The 21,820-nt window shown below is 45.7% G+C and overlaps 2 protein-coding genes across 2 annotated transcripts in view; both read right to left on the bottom strand.

The window, feature by feature from the left end:
• The window catches only part of LOC311281007 (protein NLRC3-like), a gene marked incomplete at its 3' end in the record, with an annotated part of 54,621 nt that overhangs the window by 18,975 nt on the left and 13,826 nt on the right, over positions 1-21,820 (bottom strand). The window lies entirely within an intron of this gene.
• LOC311281008 (uncharacterized protein) lies at positions 1,510-14,391 on the bottom strand (the record flags this gene model as incomplete). Its single annotated transcript, XM_084393628.1, has 6 exons — positions 1,510-2,374; positions 2,573-4,330; positions 9,718-9,843; positions 12,103-12,355; positions 12,837-13,235; positions 14,311-14,391. 6 exons carry the CDS (start codon positions 14,389-14,391, stop codon positions 1,575-1,577), a joined length of 3,417 nt encoding a protein of 1,138 aa, XP_084249754.1. The 3' UTR covers positions 1,510-1,574.

Raw genomic sequence — 21,820 nt, forward strand, 5'->3', positions numbered from 1 at the left:
AAGATCCAAGGTAATAATTTCTAGTAACTATGCAGTTAATTCTCATACTGTATTTTCAGAAAGTTTTGGAATATATCCTCCCCAAATTTGTCACTAATTAAAAACAATAATAAATAATTTAATGAGAAGGTTTATATTGACCTGTTGCTTACATCTACCTTGTAAATATATGTTTTGCTATTTTATTAAACAGTTTTCACATATAAATTAACAACAATTACAATTTTAACAATATTTCAAGTGTAATCTTTCTTTTTAAAAAGTATACATCGATTTTATCATACGTATTTCAAGGGTAAGGATTCATTAGTTTGAATATTGGAACAAACACTATAATAAACTCTTAAGCCCTATTCGCACGGGATTAGTATTACCTCTGGACCTCTGTAATTAAGAAATTACCCCTGACGTCTGTGTTTTTGGTGGCTCATTCACACAGGCAAATAAATGTCCGTAATTCCCTCGATTTTACGGACTTTAGTCAGGATATGACATCACAGCTGCGTAACATCCGCTCATCGACAGAATCACAATGGCGGCGAAGAAGAAAAATAGACATTGGACACGCAAGGAAACCTTGACTTTATTATCGGTGTGGGGTGAACCCGGCTACCAAAGGCAATTTGAACAAATGGTGCACAACCACACCGTGTGGGAAAATATATTTAAAGAGCTGGTTACGCGGTGCCCGTCAACCCAGGACTTTGGGTACTGGACAAAGTGTAAGGAGAGGCTTGACTACCTCCGTAGAAAGTACCGCGACTGCCTAAAAAATAACAGAAAAACAGGCTCAGAGCCAGTTAAATGCCCATATTTTGAGGAGATTGACGCTGTTTTAGGTAAGACCTGTTCAAAACTTTTCAGTAAAATTACAAATAAATATTTTAGTTACAGCGGTGACTTGGCCGTTAACTAATTGCTAACGTCGAATCGGATGAATGTTTTCACATTTCTCATAGGCTGTAGACCCATGAACAACCCAGGAGACATGAGGACAGATAACGGGGGAAGTTCAGAAGATGAAATATCTGAATGTAAGTTACAACAGGTTACTACGAGAGGGCTGTTATTACTACTTTACTATACTTGATCATATTGAATGATACTGCCTCGGATGAAAATTTTTTTTTTTTTTTTTTTTTTTTACCTTTATTTTACCAGGAAGTCTCATTGAGATCAAAAATCTCTTTTACAAGAGAGACCTGGCCAAGGTAGCATCCATACATAAACAACATATACAAGTGCTACATACAAGGTAGCAGCCATACATAAACACAACATAATAAATAAAATAAAAAATAAAAAATCATGCAAAAATCATTCAAATATAAGGACCTCTCAAGAAAAACAAGTAGTCATTTAGTCATTTAGTCATTTAGTCATTTAGTCATTTAGCAGACGCTTTTATCCAAAGCGACTTACAAATTAGGACTAAATAAAGCGAGTCATCATGAAGAGGCAAAAACAAAAACAACGCAAGAAGTGCTCAGAATACAAAGTTCAGGCATTATTCAGAGTAGCATAAGTCTGATAAGTGATGTTTCAAAGGATTTTTTTTTTTTTTTTTTTTTTTTTTATGAGGTTAAGTGCTCACGGAAGAGATGGGTTTTCAGCTGTTTTTTGAATGTTGCCAGTGATTCTGCATTCCGGATGAGGCCGGGGAGAGCGTTCCACCAGAATGGAGCTGTGAATGAGAATGTTCTGGAAAGTGATTTTGTGGCTCTCTGTGATGGAACCACGAGACGTCGCTCGTTGATCGATCGTAGGCGTCTGGTAGGGATGTAGACTCGTAGGAGTGAGTGAAAATAGTAGGGAGCTGAGCCTGTGATAGATCTGTAAGCAAGCGTCAATGCCTTGAATTTGATGCGAGCAGCGAGAGGTAGCCAGTGCAGAGAGATGAACAGAGGAGTGACGTGGGCCCTCTTGGGCTCGTTGAAGACAAGACGAGCTGCAGCATTTTGGATCATCTGTAGAGGTTTTGTTGCACATGCTGGAAGTCCGGCCAAAAGAGCATTACAGTAGTCAAGCCTAGAAATGACCAGGGCCTGGACCAGAAGTTGTGTTGCATGCTCAGTTAGGAAAGGCCTGATCTTCCTGATGTTGTGCAGTGCAAACCTGCATGATCGAGCTGTCTTTGAAATGTGATCTGTGAAGGACAGCTGGTCATCAAGCGTTACTCCGAGATTTCTGACCGACCTTGATGGGGTGATTGATGATGACTCTAGCTGGATGGTGAAGTCGTGTTGTATAGACGGATTGGCAGGGAGGATGAGAAGCTCAGTCTTTGCCAGGTTGAGCTGCAGGTGATGTTCCTTCATCCATGTGGAGATGTCCGCCAGACAGCTTGAGACCCGTGCAGCTACTGTGGGATCATCTGGTTGAAACGAGAGGAAGAGCTGTGTGTCATCAGCATAGCAGTGGTAGGAGAAGCCGTGTGCCTGTATGATGTGTCCCAGTGATGTAGTGTAGATGGAGAAGAGGAGGGGACCAAGAACTGAACCCTGGGGAACCCCTGTGGTCAGTTGATGTGCTCTGGATACCTCACCTCTCCATGCGACCTTGAAGGACCTACCTGTGAGATAGGACTCAAACCAGTGGAGTGAAGTTCCTGTGATGCCCAGTGATGAGAGGCTGGACATAAGGATCTGATGATTCACAGTGTCGAAGGCAGCAGACAGATCCAGGAGAATGAGGACTGAGGACTTGGAAGCAGCTTTAGCGATCCGTAGGGCTTCTGTGACTGACAGTAATGCAGTTTCTGTTGAATGCCCTTTCTTGAAGCCAGATTGGTTGACATCCAGCTGGTTGTTTAGAGACAAAAAGGATGTTATTTGGTTGAAAACAGCTCTTTCAAGTGTCTTCGCAATGAATGGTAGGAGGGAGATAGGTCTGTAATTCTCTACAGATGATGTGTTTAGTGTTGGTTTTTTAAGCAGTGGAGTGACCCGAGCCTGCTTGAATGCTGTAGGGAAGGTGCCAGTATGGAGGGATGAGTTGATTATGTGTGTGAGTGATGGTAGAAGTGTCGGAGAGATGGCTTGTAGAAGGTGTGAGGGGATGGGGTCTAGAGGGCAGGTGGTAGGATGACTGGAGAGGAGAAGTGTAGATACTTCTTCCTCGGTTAGCGAGGAGAAGGAGAACAGTGGGATATTGGCTGTGGAAGCGGTCAGTCTGGGTTCCTGTGTGTGTGGAGCTGAAAACTGACTGCTGATAGATGTTGTTTTGTTGGTGAAGAAGTTCGCAAAATCGTCAGCAGTTAAGGAGGAGGAGGGTGGTGGTGGAGGTGGGCAGAGGAGAGAGTTGAATGTCTTGAAGAGTGAACGTGTGTTGGAGGAGCTGTTGATCTTGTTGTGGAAGTATGAAGATTTTGCAGCATGAACATCCGCAGAAAAGGAAGAGAGGAGAGATTGATACATACTCAGGTCAGATGCGTCTTTTGATTTGTGCCATTTCCTCTCCGCTGCCCTAAGTTCAGTCCGGTGTTCCCGAAGAACCTCAGATAACCAGGGGTTAGGGGGAGTAGCACGTGCTGGCCTGGAGGAGAGAGGGCAGATAATGTCTAGAGAAGAGGTTAGAGTGGAGCATAAGGTGTCCGTTGCTGTGTTCACATCCAGAGATGAGAATTGTGAGGGTGGGGGAAGAGAAGATGACACGGCAGAGGAAAGATGGGAGGGAGAAAGTGAGCGCAGGTTTCGCCTGAAAGTGACTGGTGGGGGTGTTGGTGGTGAAGGGGTAGAGAGATGTAGACTGAAAGTAATGAGGAAATGATCTGAAACATGGAGAGGTCTCACCAGGATGTTGTCTGTGATGCAATTGCGTGTGTAAACCAGGTCCAGTTGGTTGCCTGATTTGTGAGTACCTGTGGTGATGAGTCGTTTGAGATCGAAAGAGGCTAGGAGAGAGGTGAAGTCTGTTGCATGCGGCTTTTCGAGATGGATGTTGAAGTCACCAAAGACTAGAAGTGGGGTGCCGTCCTCAGGGAAAGTGGACAGCAGCACATCCAGCTCATCTACAAAGTTTCCCAGCTGACCAGGGGGACGATAAATGACTACAATATGGATCTTAATGGGAGTTGTAAGTGTAATAGCATGATATTCAAATGAGTTGTTGTTGCATAGAGAAGAGAGTGCGGAGTATTTGAAATTGTTAGAAACGAGGAGCCCTGTTCCCCCACCTCTCCCAGACTGGCGAGGGGAGTGAGAGAAGGAGAAATTGCTAGAGAGAGCAGCAGGGGTTGCTGAGTTTTCTGGACGAATCCAGGTCTCAGTCAAGCCCAAGATACTAAGAGTAGAATGAGATGCGAAGGCTGGAATGAAGTCAGCTTTATTGACTGCAAGTACATGTCTCCTTTACCACATTCTTTATGATGGTCTTAAATTTATTAATTGATATACACGTTTCTAGTTTAAGATCTTTCTGCAAATTATTCCATGCCCATGGTGCATAGTATGAAAATGCAGTTTTCCCCAAATCTGTCCAAACCCTGGGTACATTAAAAAGCAACCACTTGGAGGAGCGTAGCTGATAACTTGCAGAATTCAGACAGAGGAGAGTGATTGTGCTTTTCTTTGGTTCAACAAAGTGCCAGTGCTGTAAAACCTCTTTTGTTTTTGAAGCGGAGTCTTCCAGGAGTCTTGCGGACCTCACAAATACCTCAATAATAATATAGAATTCATAGACAATTGGAAAAGTTTTTGGGGCAAACCTGACCTGTTGAAAAGAGATGGTTTTCATCCCTCCTGGGATGGTGCTGCTCTTCTATCTAGTAATATGGCTCATAGTCTTAGAGCTCAAACATGACAAATTGGGCACAAGGTCAGGAAGCAGACAGACTGGCTAAACCAAACGTCTGCTAGCGGCCTCACGTCACCAAGGTCAGATAGAGCCTCTTTCACCTAGCTATCATCATATAGAGACTGTGTCTGCTCCCCGAATTTGGAAATCCAAAAAATGTTTTAACCTATCTAAGGTTAAAAATTTAATTGATGTTCAACAAATAAAAAACAGCTATAATACAGATGAGCAAATGCTAAAGCTTGGGTTGCTGAATATCCGATCGCTTACTTCAAAAGCACTCATTGTTAATGATATGATTTCAGATAATAACCTAGATGTGCTGTGTTTGACAGAAACCTGGCTAAAACCAAACGATTACATTACTTTAAATGAGTCCACCCCGCAAGATTACTGTTACAAACATGAACCTCGTCTTAAACGCAAAGGGGGTGGTGTTGCTGTAATTTATAGTAATATTTTCAAAACCACTAAGAAATCAAGTTTCAAATATAATTCTTTTGAAGTGTTAGTGCTTAATGTAAAAATATATAGTATAAATGATAAATCACGTTTGAGATTTGTGCTGGCTACTGTATACAGGCCACCAGGGCACCATACAGACTTTATCAAAGAATTTGCGGACTTTCTATCAGAGTTAGTATTGGCTGCAGATAAAGTACTAATTGTTGGTGATTTTAATATACACATCGATAATGAAAAAGATGCATTGGGTTTGGCATTTAAAGACATTGTAAACTCAATTGGAGTTAGACAACACGTGTCAGGACCTACTCATCGTCGTAATCATACTCTAGATCTAATATTATCACATGGAATAGATGTTGATGCCGTTGAAATTCTGCAGCAGAGCGATGACATCTCAGATCATTATCTAGTCTCGTGTAAATTACATTTAGCCAAGGCTGCAAAGCCGACTCCGTGTTACAAATATGTTAGACCTATCACTTCTGCTACTAAAGATTGCTTTATTAATAATCTTCCTGATCAGTTTCATCATTTTAGCATCCCGGATAGCTTAGAAAAACTTGCTATTGCAACAGAAACTTTTAACTCTCTCTTTTCCAGCACTTTAGACACAGTTGCTCCTTTGCGCTTAAAGAAGATTAAAGAAAATAATCCAACGCCGTGGTACAACGAGCACACTCAGGCCCTTAAGAGAGCAGCCAGAAAAATGGAGCGCAACTGGAAGAAAACAAAACTAGAGGTATTTCGCATTTCATGGAAAGAGAGCTCGATTGCTTACAGAGAGGCTTTAAAAGCTGCTAGATCTGCTTATTTTTCAAACCTATTAGAAGAAAATAAACATAATCCTAGGTATTTATTTGAAACAGTGGCTAAACTAACGAAAAAGAAAGCTTCAAACACAGAAGGTTCCAAGCAGCACAGCAGTAATGACTTTATGAACTTCTTCACTTATAAGATTGATAATATCAGGGATAAAATTATAACTATGCAACCATCTACTACAGTATCGCATCAGGCAGTGCATTCTAGTCTTCCTGAGGAAAAATTTGATTCAGTCGTTGCTATAGGAGAGGAAGAATTTACTAAACTCGTTAAATCATCTAAATCCACAACATGTATGTTAGACCCTATACCGACTAAGCTACTGAAAGAGATGCTTCCAGAGGTCATAGATCCTATTCTTAATATCATTAATTCGTCTTTGTCTCTAGGATATGTACCAAAAAACTTTAAGCTGGCTATGATTAAACCGCTTGTTAAAAAAATGCAACTTGATCCTTCAGAATTAGTCAATTACAGGCCGATCTCGAATCTACCTTTTCTGTCAAAGATATTAGAAAAGGCAGTATCTTCACAACTATGTTCCTTTCTAGAAAGAAATGATATCTGCGAGGATTTTCAGTCCGGATTTAGACCATACCATAGTACTGAGACTGCTCTCGTTAGAGTAACAAATGATTTGCTCTTATCATCCGATCGTGGTGGTGTCTCTCTATTAGTGTTACTCGATCTTAGTGCTGCGTTTGACACCATTGACCACAACATTCTTTTAAATAGACTAGAAAACTATGTTGGCATTAGTGGAATTGCACTAGCATGGTTTAAATCATACTTATCTGACCGTTATCAGTTTGTAGCAGTAAATGAAGAGATGTCTTATCAATCACAAGTTCAGTATGGCGTACCACAAGGCTCAGTACTAGGACCGCTGCTGTTCACTCTGTACATGCTACCATTAGGAGATATCATTAGGAAACATGGAATTAGCTTCCACTGTTATGCCGACGATACTCAGCTCTATATTTCTTCAAAACCTAACGAAACTTACCAATTCACTAAATTAACAGAATGCATAGCTGGTATAAAAAATTGGATGACTCGTAATTTCCTACTTCTAAATTCTGAAAAAACAGAGATTCTAATTATTGGACAAAAAACTTCCTCACGTAATAATCTAGAATACTGTCTAACACTCGATGGCTGCTCTGTTAAGTCTTCGTCGTTGGTTAGGAACCTGGGTGTGCTCTTTGATACCAATCTTTCATTTGAAAGTCACGTGTCTAGTATCTGTAAAACCGCATTTTTCCATCTTAAAAATATATCTAAATTACGTCATATGCTCTCATTGACAAATACGGAACAATTAGTTCATGCGTTCATGACATCAAGGCTAGATTATTGTAATGCTCTACTGGGTGGTTGCCTTGCACGCTTAATAAACAAACTACAGCTAGTTCAAAACGCAGCAGCTCGAGTTCTTACCAGAACCAGGAAGTATGACTATATTAGCCCGGTTCTGCACTGGCTCCCTATTAAACATCGCATCAATTTTAAAATATTGCTGATTACTTACAAAGCACTAAATGGTTTAGCTCCGCAGTACTTGAGCGAGCTCTTAACGCATTATACTCCTTCACGTCTATTGCGATCTCAAAATTCCGGCCAGTTGATAATACCTAGAATATCAAAATCAACTGCTGGCGGTAGATCCTTTTCCTATTTAGCACCAAAACTTTGGAACAGCCTTCCTACCATTGTCCGGGAAGCAGACACACTCTGTCAGTTCAAATCTAGATTAAAGACACATCTCTTTGACATAGCGTTCACATAATACATTATAGGTCAGCTGGAACCGGGAACACTTCCCATAAATCCTGATGTACTTGTTACATCATGAGAAGAATGGCATCTACGCTAATTTTAGTGTCTTTGTTTATCCCAAGGGTTTCCCGCAGCCTGCCGGATCCAGGCCGTTTCCAGATCTGATGAAGGACCTTCGCCCGGACCCGATGTCAACGCAGTGCTGAAGTGCCAACTAGTCTCTCCCTATGGAGGATCCCTTTCCCACTCTACAGATAAAGCGTCGTCGGGAAAACTCAATTTGCGTATCTACCCCGAATTGATAAAATAAAATAAAATTCTGAATCAAAACTATAAGGAAACACCAGTAATTTGTTTAGGCTTGGTTTTTAGGGAATTCCAAACCTGCACACATATATTCAAACGCACATAACTATGGAACCCGTTCTTAATGCGCATATGAACGCCATCAGCGTTTCTCACAGGATCGCGTTTAAAGTTTGTGTAGAGAGAATGGTGTCGTCTTGGCGGCCCCTAATTTAATAACATATGATCGTTGTGACGGAAGCGAATCAATCAAAACTAACTTTAGCTGGAAAATAACTTTATTAAAGAACCGCTATAAAGCCAAACAATCTTACGTTAAACTATACATTTATCTCTGTAAAGCTGCTTTGAGACAATCTACATTGTTAAAAGCGCTATATAAATGAAGATGACCTGACCTCAAGGGACAATGAAGCTGAGGATGATTCCTTCTGTGTAGCATCTAACCCCAAAGCAGCAACACCTAGAGCAATCATGCTCCTGACCTAATATATTTAATAACATAATATCTGTGCTATATTGACCTCTTTGTTGATGTATATGTTTGACACATTACTTTAGGGCGTCGCACAAGGAAAGGAAGAAAAAGTCAGATACTAGAGGCTCTGGACAAAGGTCTGGACCGTCTCATTCAGGAGGACAGTTCTCATAATTCTGAAAAGGAGAGGTTCGAGTGGGAAAAAAATGTGGAGAAGAACAGGATGGAGCTGGAGAGAAGACGCCTGGAGTTTGAAATGAAGAGGATGGAGGCAGAAGAAAGAAGAGCAAAACAGAACCGAGAATTGATGTTTCAACTTTTACAATGTTTGAGGCCCATGCCACACGTCTCACCTTTTATGGCTCCTCACCACTCACCATATTTTCAGGGCCCATCAGCTGAGGGGTCATCTAATCACATGTGATGCGGTTAGAGAGGACTCAAAAGCGAATATAACGTGAACACAAATCTCCTCTGTGGCAGGGATGAACAGAAGGCTGGTGAAGCAGCGGTTCTCGTAAATCACGGAGAAACAGATGGAGCTGGATACAGGCGGCAAGCACCGAGCAGGTAATTAGCTTCAGCCTTAAGCAGGTACGGTTCTGTGGATGTACAATGACGAGCACAGAGTAATTCCAGCAGTAGAAGTTATTCCGTAGAACACACAGACAGGACAGGACAGGACTGTGAAAAATTTTGCATCTGAGACATCAAACAATCTGACAACAAGACAGGGAAAGAGAGGGTTAGAAGAGGCCAAGATAATGAGAGGAGATAAGGAACAGGTGGAGAGGAATGAGCATAATGGAAAGTGAAAACAGCTGTCAGTAATGAAAGTGAGAGCGTGATGGTGAATTATGTGTGTGTGACCAGCAGAGGGAGACAGAGATAGAGGCAGGATCATGACAGTACCCCCGCTCAATGAGCGCCTTCTGGTGCTCCCGAGGGGGAACTCTGGCGAGACCGGAGGAAATCATCAATGAGCGAGGGGTCCAGGATGTCCCGGGGGGAAACTCAGCTTCTCTCCTCAGGACCATACCCCTCCCAATCGACCAAATATTGATGCCCACGATCCCGATGGCGCATGTCCACGATCCTGCGGACAGTGTAGACGGGAGAGCCCTCAATACGAACGGCGGAGAACGAGGAGTGAGAGGGCGAGCGATTAACAGGCTTAATACAAGAAACGTGAAATACTGGGTGAACACGACGAAGATTAGGCGGCAGACAAAGCTTGACGGCGACAGGGTTAATGATCTTGACTATGCGGAATGGTCCGATAAAACGGGGTGCCAGTTTACGAGACTCGGACTAACTCTTGACGCGAGACCTGTTGGCTGTGATGCTCATGCGTCTTCTCGAACGACAAAGGGTAGATCTTATCCTCCTCCAAGTTCGCTTGCAACAACTGATGAAAGCTTGAATGGACGGGCAGTTAGAATTGGTTTCTTGTGACAGGAATAAAGGGGGTTGATAACCGAGACAACAATGAAAGGGTGAAAGACCCGTGACAGAAGATGGAAGAGAGTTATGAGCATATTCTGCCCAGGGGAGCTGCTCTGCCCAGGACGCAGGATTACGATAGGCTAGACTGCGAAGAATGCAGGAGACAATCTGATTGGCCCGTTCTGCCTGACCATTAGTCTGGGGGTGAAAACCCGAGGAAAGGCTGGTGGTAGCTCCAATGAGGCGACAGAACTCTCTCCAAAACTGCGAGGCGAATTGCGGCCCCCTATCGGAAACAACGTCGGTGGGCAACCCATGTAACTTGAACACATGATTAACCATAATCTCCTGTCTCCTTGGCAGAGGGGAGCTTGGCGAGTGGAATAAAGTGAGCAGACTTAGAAAAACGGTCGACTACAGTCAGGATGACGGTATTACCGGCCGAGTGGGGGAGACGGTAATAAAATCGAGAGCAATATGGGACCACGGACGAGTAGGAACCGGTAGCGGACGCAACAGACCAGCTGGTGGAGAATTACCAGCCTTGGTCTGGGCACAGACAGAGCAGGAGGCGATGAAACGACGCGCATCACGATCAAAGGTTGGCCACCAGAAACGCTGACGGATAAATGCGATCGTACCCCGGACGCCGGGATGGGCAGTTAATTTGGATGAATGACCCCACTGAAGGACGGCCAAACGTGTAGGCACCGGGACAAAAAGATAGCCCCTAGGGCAGTTACGTGGGGTGGCGACATGAGAAAGAGAGCACTTAACCTGTCTCTCAATTCCCCAAACCGTAGTACCCACCACACGACCGGGAGGAATAATCTCCTCCTGGGATGTGACGGTGGTCGAGGAATCAAAGAGACGAAACAACGCGTCAGGCTTGACGTTCTTAGAGCCAGGGTGGTAAGAGATGGAGAAGTCGAAACGCGTAAAAAATAGCGCCCAACGAGCTTGATGCGCATTCAATCTCTTAGCGGAACGGATATATTCCAAATTACGATGGTCAGTCCAGACGATAAAAGGGACGGTGGAGCCCTCTAGCCACTGTCGCCATTCACCCAAAGCCAGGCGGATGGCGAGCAGTTCGCGATTACCGACATCGTAATTACGTTCTACAGGAGAGAGTCGATGAGAAAAGTATGCGCACGGGTGTATCTTGTCATCAGAGGCTGACCGCTGAGAAAGAACGGCACCTACCCCCACCTCAGAAGCATCGACCTCGACAATAAACTGTCTCGTGACATCCGGAGTGAGAAGAATGGGCGCAGAGATAAAGAGAGTTTTTAGACAGTCAAAGGCCTCTTGAGCTGACTCTGACCATCTAAAACTGGACTTAACTGAGGTTAAGGCGGTAAGCAGCGCGGCCACTTGGCTAAAATTGCGTATAAAACAACGATAAAAATTAGCAAAGCCGAGAAAGCGTTGTAACGAGACACGAGAATCAGGGACGGGCCAGTCGGCAACAGCCTGGACCTTAGCTGTATCCATACTGATCCCCTCTGCAGAGATGACCGAGCCCAGGAACGTTACAGAGGACGCGTGAAAGGAGCATTTCTCAGCCTTGACAAAGAGTTGATTCTCAAGTAAGCATTGGAGGATGCGGCGAACGTGTTGAACATGGACTTGGAGAGAGGGTGAGAAAATGAATATGTCGTCGAGATAGACAAAAACGAATATGTTGAGCATATCCCGAAGGACGTCATTGACAAGAGCCTGAAAGACGGCGGGGGCGTTGACCAATCCGAACGGAAGAACCTTATATTCAAAGTGCCCGAGGGGTGTGTTAAAGGCGGTCTTCCACTCGTCCCCCTCTCTAATTCATACGAGATGATAAGCATTACGGAGATCGAGCTTGGAAAAAATATTTTCTCCCTGCAAGATCTCGAAGGCCGATGACATCAGTGGCAAGGGATAGCGATTCTTGACAGTGATGTCATTCAGCCCCCGATAATCTATGCAGGGACACAAAGACCCATCCTTTTTTTTAACAAAGAAAAAACCAGCGCCGGCAGGAGACGAAGATGGAACAATGGTGCCGGCGTTAAGAGATTCGGACAGATAATTCTCTAACGCTTCCCGTTCAGGAGCCGAAAGGGAGTAGAGTCTTCCCCGTGGGGGCGTGGTCCCCGGGAGAAGATCAATACTGCAGTCGTACGGGCGGTGAGGGGGGAGAGAAGTGGCTCGGGAACGACTGAAAACCCCTCGCAAATCGTGATAATCCTCCGGTACTCCAGACAAATCCCCCACCTCCTCCTGAAAAACAGAAACAGAAGAAATAGGGGAAACAGCAGAAACTAAACATTCAACATGACATGACAACTTCCAAGACAAAATGGATCCCTCGGACCAATCAATGTGAGGATTATGGAGCTTAAGCCAAGGATGGCCTAAAACTACAGGAGAAAAATTAAAAAGGAAATTGTCTCTCTGTGATTACCAGAAACGGTAAGAGTCAATGGAATAGTCTCCTTCTGTACTCTAGGTAGGGAACTGCCATCTAGGGCGAAAAGGGGGGTGGAGTCTCTTAAGTGTATGAGGGGAATACCTTGCTGAAGCGCCCACTCCTCATCAACAAAACTTCCCTCTGCCCCAGAGTCGATCAAGGCGGAGCAGGCGACTGATGAACTGGACCAATGAAGAAGCACCGGTAGTGTAGAGCAAGAGCTTGAAGGGGTAACCTTGGTGATGGCGCTCGCCAGTAACCGTCCGCCTACTGACGAGCGCTGGCTTTTACCGGGCATGAAGAGACGGAATGATTGGCGGCTGCGCAATACATACAGAGGCGATTAAAAATCCTCCTCTCGCGCTCCTTAGGAGAGATCCGAAGTCCTCCAAGCTGCATAGGTTCGGGATCCGTGCTTGCGGTTGATGGAACAGAATTGACAGGGGGCGTGGAAAAGAGAGCGACCTCCATGCGGCGAGCTCGGCGCCGTAGATCGAACCGTTTCTCGACCCGAATAGCCAGGTCGATGAGATCGCCGAGCCGAGTAGGAACCTCCCGGACGAGGATTTCGTCCTTCAACTCAGGATTGAGGCCCTCCATAAAACGAGCTACCAAGGCAGGTTGATTCCAGCCGCAGGTGGTAGCGAGGGTCCGGAATTCAATAGAAAAATCAGGCACGGAGCGCCTCCCCTGCCGGAGAGCAGAAAGCAGTCGAGAAGCCTCCCCACATGTTCTGGTCAGATTGTTCTGTGATGCGGTTAGAGAAAACTCAAAAGCGAGAGTGACAATTACAGTTCTTTAATAGAATCAAAAGTCTGACCACAGGTAATCCAAACTGAAAGTTCAATAATAAACAGCAAACCAAAGAAACCAGTAGACTGGTAATATAACGTGAACACAAATCTCCTCTGTGGCAGGGATGAACAGAAGGCTGGTGAAGCAGCGGTTCTCGTAAATCACGGAGAAACAGATGGAGCTGGATACAGGCGGCGAGCACCGAGCAGGTAATTAGCTTCAGTCTTAAGCAGGTAAGGTTCTGTGGATGTACAATGACGAGCACAGAGTAATTCCAGCAGTAGAAGTTATTCCGTAGAACACACAGACAGGACAGGACAGGACTGTGAAAAACTCTGGTCAATGTGCAGCTGAGACATCAAACAATCTGACAACAAGACAGGGAAAGAGAGGGTTAGAAGAAGCCAATATAATGAGAGGAGATAAGGAACAGGTGGAGAGGAATGAGCATAATGGAAAGTGAAAACAGCTGTCAGTAATGAAAGTGAGAGCGTGATGGTGAATTGTGTGTGTGTGACCAGCAGAGGGAGACAGAGAAAGAGGCAGGATCATGACATCACACATCATCATTTAATATGCTCCACTACAATGATTCATCTAACTAGCCTCATTAAGGAAAAGTAATTGTTCTCTTTTTCATGTTTTAAGTTATGTTCTGATGTTTGTAAAATATACTTAAGTAATAATAAGTTATTACAATGCAGTAATACGTTTCATATACAAACTGCACACATTTTCACACCAAACCTGAAAATGTTTTATATTTTACAGTAAAGAGTAAAAGCTTTTTTTTGCACAATTGTTCTTTTTGTTAGAATGTTTACATTTTATATTTGGAAAGAAAAAACTTTTTTTGGCAATAACTTTCCAATAAAATGTTATTGGATAAAATAGAAATTGACTGCATTGTTTGACTGGTATCCAACATTTCATGGTCTTTATCTTATTGTCTTGTGTTGATGTGGGCTACCAGGGCTTCCCGGATGTGCTCTGCTGTGGAGAGGCCAGGTAAGTCAGGCTGCTCTGGTACTGTCTCTGGCTGCTCCATCATGTCTTCTGGGTGTTCCTGGTAAGCTACCTTCTGGATTTCACAGAAGTTGTGCAATGTTATACATGCGACCACAACATGTTTAACATAATTTATATTCGAGTCATTTCTTTTCATAATGCTTCGCCAGCGGCCCTTAAGGCGACCAAATGCATGTTCAACATGAATGCGAGCACGGCTCAAGCAGGCATTAAAGGCAACACTTGGTCCTCTCACTGTGCCTTCAGGAAATGGCTTCATTATGTGTCTGGTCAAGCTGTATGCAGAGTCGGCCACAATCAAAGGAGGAATGTCAACACCTTGGATGTTCTTTGTAATAGGAGGGAAAAAAGTGCCACTCTCTAACTTACGGCTCAGGCGGGAACACTCAAAAACATACGCATCGTGGCACTTTACAGGCCAGCCAACATCAAAGTCAAGGAACTTGTATGTGTGGTCAACTAGTCCTTCTAAAACAACACTGTACCACCCTTTTCTATTATAATAGTCTGTGGGGTAGTTCACTGGGGCAATTACATGGATATGTGTGCCATCCAAAGCGCCCACACACATGGGAAATCCTGTCTTTTTCTCAAAACCTGTCATGATGGCTTGGATTTCTGGAATTGTTTTTGGCCTCTTGACAAAAACTCTTCTGAGAATGCTCAATGCTTCACACACCTCCCAAAATATGTTACAGGCAGTGCTGGTCCCAATACCAAAGAGATTAGCCACATCATGGAACTCCACATTACTGGCAAGCTTGTAAATAGTAACTGCAACTCTCTTTTCTAAAGGCACAGGATCCCGCATGTTGGTGGTTTGGGGGGTGACATGGGGGTGCAAATGGTCACACAGTCTGTTGAATGACTCTCTAGGCATTCTAAAGTTGAGATACCAGTCCTTTTCAGTAAATTTGGTGAACAAAAGCTTATTTGATGTGACAGTAGTATTTTTACAGTAAAAACTTTATAATCTATCCAAAACTAATCAACGAAATCTTGTCTAAACATTCATATTTCATTTTTAAACAGTCTTTTTGTGGTTTACAAACACTATTGCATATCGCGATTAGAACAAAGCACTTAAGAATAAAAAAACCATACTATTCACAGTGCAACATGTGTTGAAAGGATGCTCAAGAGAGAGATTGAAATTCCACTCACAAAATCAGTTTTCTGGACAGATAGCACATCTGTCTTAAAATACATTTACAGTTTTTCTCGATTGTTTACACACATTTTCTGAAAGCATGCCTCATATTCTCAGAACTCTACACACAAATAAAAAAACACACACACAATGGGCAAAACCCCTCAATTCTCCTGCAAAATGAAACTTTACATTCAAAACAATGTTATTTCTTCTCAAAATGGTATTTTGTTTTCAAATGACACACACAAACCATCATATGAATAGACATTTATAAGAACCAGTTGAACACTGATGTTCTCAATGTAAAACACTATGATGAATGGAAAACACTTCTTCTCCATTCATCATAATGACTTAGGCCTTTTTTTTGTTCAGTGTTACACTTACTACAGACAGTACATACATAAGTGTGTTGTAAAATATTTGAGAATATTGTTTTTATACACACAAATACACGGTAACAAATATATTTTATTTTTCCCACAAAAACAATGTACACAGTGTACTACATCCCAACCAACACAAAGTTGTACATACAGTGGTCTACATACAAAACAACAGAAGAATTGACTGTATACAGTAAAATAAAAAAATAAATCCAATGTTGGCATCCATATTGCTCCATTGAAAAGCTCACCTGTTGCCCTTTTATGCTAAAGCTCTGATTGCTAATTGTAAAACTGTGTGATGGGTGTTTTCCCATGTGATGAGTCAGTGTGCATATTTGAATGGCAGTGTGTTCCTTGTGAAAACAAGAGATTTTCTGCATGAAAATTGTGCCAAAAGCAGAGAATTGTGTGTAGTGTTTTGAAAAAAGTGTGTTTTAGAACTGCAGTTTGATTGTAAAGCAGGAATTGTGCTTGTAGTTTAGCAGAATTGGTTCAGGGGGTTGGTGAATGAGTTACATGTTGTGGTCATTGTGTCTCAAGTACCAGTATTTGTGTGTAAACAATTGAGAAAAAAGTCTCGGGTTACGACTGTTACCCTTGTTCCCCGAGAAGGGAACGAGACACTGCGTCGTCGTCGTGACGACACTAGGGGAACGCCCCCAGCGTAACGCATCTGAAGCATGAATGAAATCTGTCCAATCCTGATTGGTGCTGCGTCATGACGTAGTAGATGACGGCATAACCGGAAGATACAAAGGGACGCCGGCACAAACACACATTAGCTATTTGCGATGAAGCAAGCGCTCTGACCGTGATAGGTGTGGCGACGAGACGCAGTGTCTCGTTCCCTTCTCTGGGAACAAGGGTTACAGTCGTAACCCGAGACATTCCCCTTCGAGGGAACTCGCACTGCGTCGTCGTCGTGACGACACTAGGGGAACGTAATGCCCACTATGCCACACCGTAATCACGCCCGCCCTAGTGTGAAGCTGGGAGACCAGGCACACTTAGGACGCGAGCACTCTGGCGCCAGGCGTCACAGGGAGTTGCAGACTGTAGAAACGTATGAAGGTGTGCGGGGTGGCCCACCCGGCCACCTCGCAGATCTCCTGAAGCGAGACGCCAGAAAGGAGGGCCACCGAGGAGGCCATGCCCCTGGTGGAATGAGCCCTTACGGCCATAGGTGAAGGCAAATTGCGCACCTGATAAGCCGTGGCTATAGCTTGGACAATCCAATTGCTGATTGTCTGTTTAGATGCAGGCAGCCCTTTCCTGGGTGAACCAAAGCACACCAACAACTGGTCTGACTTCCTCCATTGAGAAGACTTCTCCAAATAAACCCTCAGGGCTCTGACTGGGCAGAGCAGGTGAAGTCTCCCCTCTTCCACCGTCCCATGAGGCGGAGGATGGAAGGCCTGAAGAACCACTGACCGTGCCACATTCGATGGCACCTTGGGCACATAGCCCGGTCTAGGATGTAAGATGGCCTTAACTCCGCCAGGGGCAAACTCCAGGCAAGTTGGCGTTATAGCCAAGGCCTGGAGATCCCCCACTCTCCTCAGAGAAGTGATAGCAAGGAGAAAGGCCACCTTAAGGGTCAGGTTCTTTGCCTCAGCCGACTCTAGTGGCTCGAAGGGGGCCTCAGCCAACCCTTCAAGTACCACCGCCAGGTCCCAAGTTGGGACTCTGGAGCGAGCCGCAGGCCTCATCCTCCGTGCCCCACGGAGGAAACGTACAACCAGATGGTGCTTTCCCAAGGGCCCATCACCTACAGGTGAGAGGAAAGCCCCAATGGCATCCACATACACCTTAAGTGTGGACGGGGTAAGACCGGCGGAGAAACGATCTTGGAGGAACTCCAGCACTGAAGCCACTGGGCAGTTAACTGGGTCCACCTCACGCTCTCTACACCAAGTGGAAAACACATTCCACTTCAGGCTGTACAGTCTCCTGGTAGAAGGAGCCTTGGAGCTGAGTAGGGTCTCGACAACATCTGCTGACAGGCCAGCCTCTAGGTACCGAGCCCCCTCAGGGGCCAGACCCAGAGGTTCCACAGCTCTGGCCGGGGGTGAAATATTGTGCCCCCTGCCTGCGACAGCAGATCCCTCCTCAGACTTTTCAGTCTAAGGTTTCCTCCATATGACAAGGGAACGAAGGCATCTGCGCGTTACCCTGATCATACGGAACGGATTTCCCCTTGGGGAAAACCCCTTGGCTCTCAACCACCACTGTATGACACTGGACGCTGCTGCCATTAGCCCCAGCAGTCTCTGAAACTGCTTTACAGTGAGGTTGTGACCTAGCTTCACTCTGGAGACCATCGACCGTATGGATTCCACCCGTGCTGGAGACATTTGTGCCCGCATCGTAGTGGAGTCCCATACCACTCTCAGGAACATAGTCCTCTGGGAGGGCGTCAACACGCTCTTCTTTGTGTTGAGTCTCAGCCCCAAGCACCTGATATGGGCCAGAACGACATCTCAATGTCGAACTGCCATATCGTACGACTTGGCTAATATTAGCCAGTCGTCGATGTAATTGAGTACACGAATGCCCTTGAGTCTCAGCGGAGCCAGCGCTGCATCCATGCACTTGGTGAAGGTGCGAGGGGAAAGAGCTAGGCCGAAGGGAAGAACCCGATATTGGTACGCTTCTCCCCCGAAAGCGAACCTCAGGAACTTCCTGTGACATGGAAGGATGGATATATGGAAGTATGCGTCCTTCAGATCTATCGTGATGAACCAGTCCTCGAACTGGATCTGACTCACGATGGCTGGAATTGTGAGCATCTTGAACCTGAATCTCCTCAGAGAACGATTCAAGTGCCTGAGATCTATTATTGGACGCAACCCCCCATCCTTCTTGGGAACTATGAAGTACCGGCTGTAGAACCCGGACTCCCTGTCTGGCAGAGGAACACGTTCTATGGCCTCCTTGACCAACAGGGATTGAACTTCCTGTTCCATAACCCGAACCTGCTCTGGGCCGACCACAGTCCAGACCACCCCGTTGAACTTCGGAGGAGGGGAGCTGAACTGCAGTCTGTAACCCAGCTCTACAGTACAAAGGGCCCACGCAGATATATTCGGAAGGCAAGACCATGCGCTGAGATAATCTACTAAGGGAACCAGCCTCTCGAGGCTGGCCTCGGGTGTCAACCGAGCCTCGTTCCCGACCCCCTGAAGCGGCTGACCTGCAGGGAGCAGTCGAGAATGATTTTCGTTGAAAATCGCGTTCGCTGCCCAGCCACAGGTCTTTCTAGAGGTGGCTGGAGCGGCGTGCGTACGCGGGAAATCAGTGTGGCCCGAGGCGTGCTGGACGGCGGAAACACAGCGCTGATTTCCCGAGAGCTCCGGGAGGGAGGCGACCTCAATCGCTCCACCCCGGGGGGACAGCTCTCAGCGGTCCGGCCGCAACTAGGACCGCTTAGAGGAAGCCTTCTTTGCCTGAAGGACGGTCCTCAGATCGACCTTAGGCTCCGAAGGCTTACCTCGAGAGCGCCGCCTCCTTTGCCAGGCTCCCTCGGGAGGGGCGCGGGCGGCGACACTCTCTTTTTGCACCTGTCGGTGCGAGGAGCTGGTAGACGGCCGGGGCTGCCCTTTAGAGGCAGCCTTCCTCGAGGAGCCGGAGCGACGGGGGAGATATTGCTGGAAGGCCGCCGACTGCTTTCTCACCTCCTGAAACCTCCCGACGACGGTATCAACCGCGCCGCCGAAAAGGCCAGAAGGCGAGATCGGGAAATCTAAGAGAAAATGTTTTTCCTTCTCTTTCATCCCCGACAAATTCAGCCACAAATGTCTCTCCACACACACCAAACCAGCCATGGAGCGGCCGATGGCACGGGCCGTCTCCTTGGTGATGCGGAGAGACAAATCGGTGGCCTTCCTGAGCTCAAAAATATCTTCTGGAGAGGGACCCTGGTCCTCATCCAGCTCCTTGAGGAGGTCGGCCTGGTATACCTGCAACACCGCCATGGTGTGCAGACAACCACCAGCCCGCCCGGCCGCCATATAAGCCCTGCCCACCAGCACTGATGTATCGCGGCACGGCTTAGTGGGCAGTACCGGGGCCTTAAGGGACGATGCGGCCTCGGGAGAAAGGTAGCTCGCGAGAGCCTCCTCCACCCGAGGCATTGTCCCATAACCACACTCAGCCGCCCCCAATACGTTAGCAAAATCAAGTACTGGGGGGTTGGAGAGCCTGGCTGAGTATGGTTTGAAAAAATGGAAGGCCCCGGCGTGAAGGTTGAGATTTGCGCTTAAAAAACCTCTCATCCAGCTTACTGGGCGGCTGGATTTGAGGTTCTTCTTGTGGCCAATCGATGTTAAGTTTGGCCACAGCGCGCGTCAAAACCTCCACAAGCTCCTCTTGAGCGGGTGCATGAGGTGGCGTTTGCGTGCTCTCGAGCCCCACATCACCCGCCTCGATGTTTAAATCATCTGACTCCTCAGAGCCAGACAATTGTAACATCGGGTCCTCCGCCTCGCGGGCTTCCATACGGGGCGGGAGAACGTCTGAATCAACAGACGAGGACTGGGAAGATGCCGTAGCAGTCCCATGTCCCGCTGATAAATCCATTTGTGAGCCCCACGATCTGCGGCGCCACGCTGTCTCGGCAGCGGCGGGCCCAGAACCGCGGGGCTCGCGAGCCTGGCCGTGCTGATCAAACACAGCGAGCCGTGAGCGCAACACCCTCAGCGGCAGCTTATCGCACTCGCTACAGGCGGCTCCCTCGAGAGCCGCCCTAGCGTGCTGCACGCCGAGACAGTGCACACACAGCTGGTGTGTGTACGAGCCCGAAAGATAGCGCGGACACGGATGCACACACCTTTTAAACTGCTCGCTCATAATGCTTGTGAAACTGATAAGGACAGACAACACCAAATAGGACTGACAAAAACACAGAGCGCTTTAGCTGAAGAGCAAAAAAGCTAATGTGTGTTTGTGCCGGCGTCCCTTTGTATCTTCCGGTTATGCCGTCATCTACTACGTCATGACGCAGCACCAATCAGGATTGGACAGATATCATTCATGCTTCAGATGCGTTACGCTGGGGGCGTTCCCCTAGTGTCGTCACGACGACATCGCAGTGCGAGTTCCCTCGAAGGGGAACTGTAATGACACAACACGATTCAAAACATACGTTGCAAATAGAGTCTGCAAAATACACGATTTGTCTGAGAAATCCCAGTGGTATTATGTGAATGGCTCTGAATCCTGCAGATGCAACATCACGCGATCTTTCGATCGATTCCTTCCTTGGTTCAGAAAGATGTTTGAATGGTCCAGAATTTCTTTCACTACCTGAATCAAACTGGCCTTGCTTTCCGGAGGAGCAAATGACCTTATCTTGTGACAACTCCAAGATAAAGAAAACGGCTGTGGTTTTCACTACAGTTTTAACCCTCTGGGGACCAAAAACGCGCCCGCGCGTTTTGCTCGTTTTTTTTTTTTAGCAATGAAAAATAAACACAAAATGCTCTGTTAATTTTGATCTTTCATTTTCGTGTAATACATCAATCGATCCTGTTCAGTTTCTATTTTTTTTTCTGTATACTCACAATAAAAATAAAGTGTTTTGCTTTTTGACAAATAAAGAAAAATTAACATGATGCTATTTCTGCCTTCTCTCTGTCAGTAAACTCCCATTTGAAACGCGTTCGAAAATGATCTATAACTCCGCGAAAATTCAGTCAAACAGGCAAACAGACCCACGGGCATAAAGCTTGAGATCGCAGCTTTTAAATGAAGTAATTTATATAAAAAACAAATATTATCAGCTTCTGTAATCTGTATAAAAAGAGAGCGACTCCAGTCGAGCTCATTACGAGCCATTCAAAAGTAATTTGACCACGCCCCGGAGAGCGCGTGCTATTCAAACGCAAATTCTGAGAACCATTTCAGTCTGT

Source organism: Rutilus rutilus (genome assembly GCF_951802725.1).
Source record: "Rutilus rutilus genome assembly, chromosome: 21".
NCBI classification, from domain to species: Eukaryota; Metazoa; Chordata; class Actinopteri; order Cypriniformes; family Leuciscidae; genus Rutilus; species Rutilus rutilus.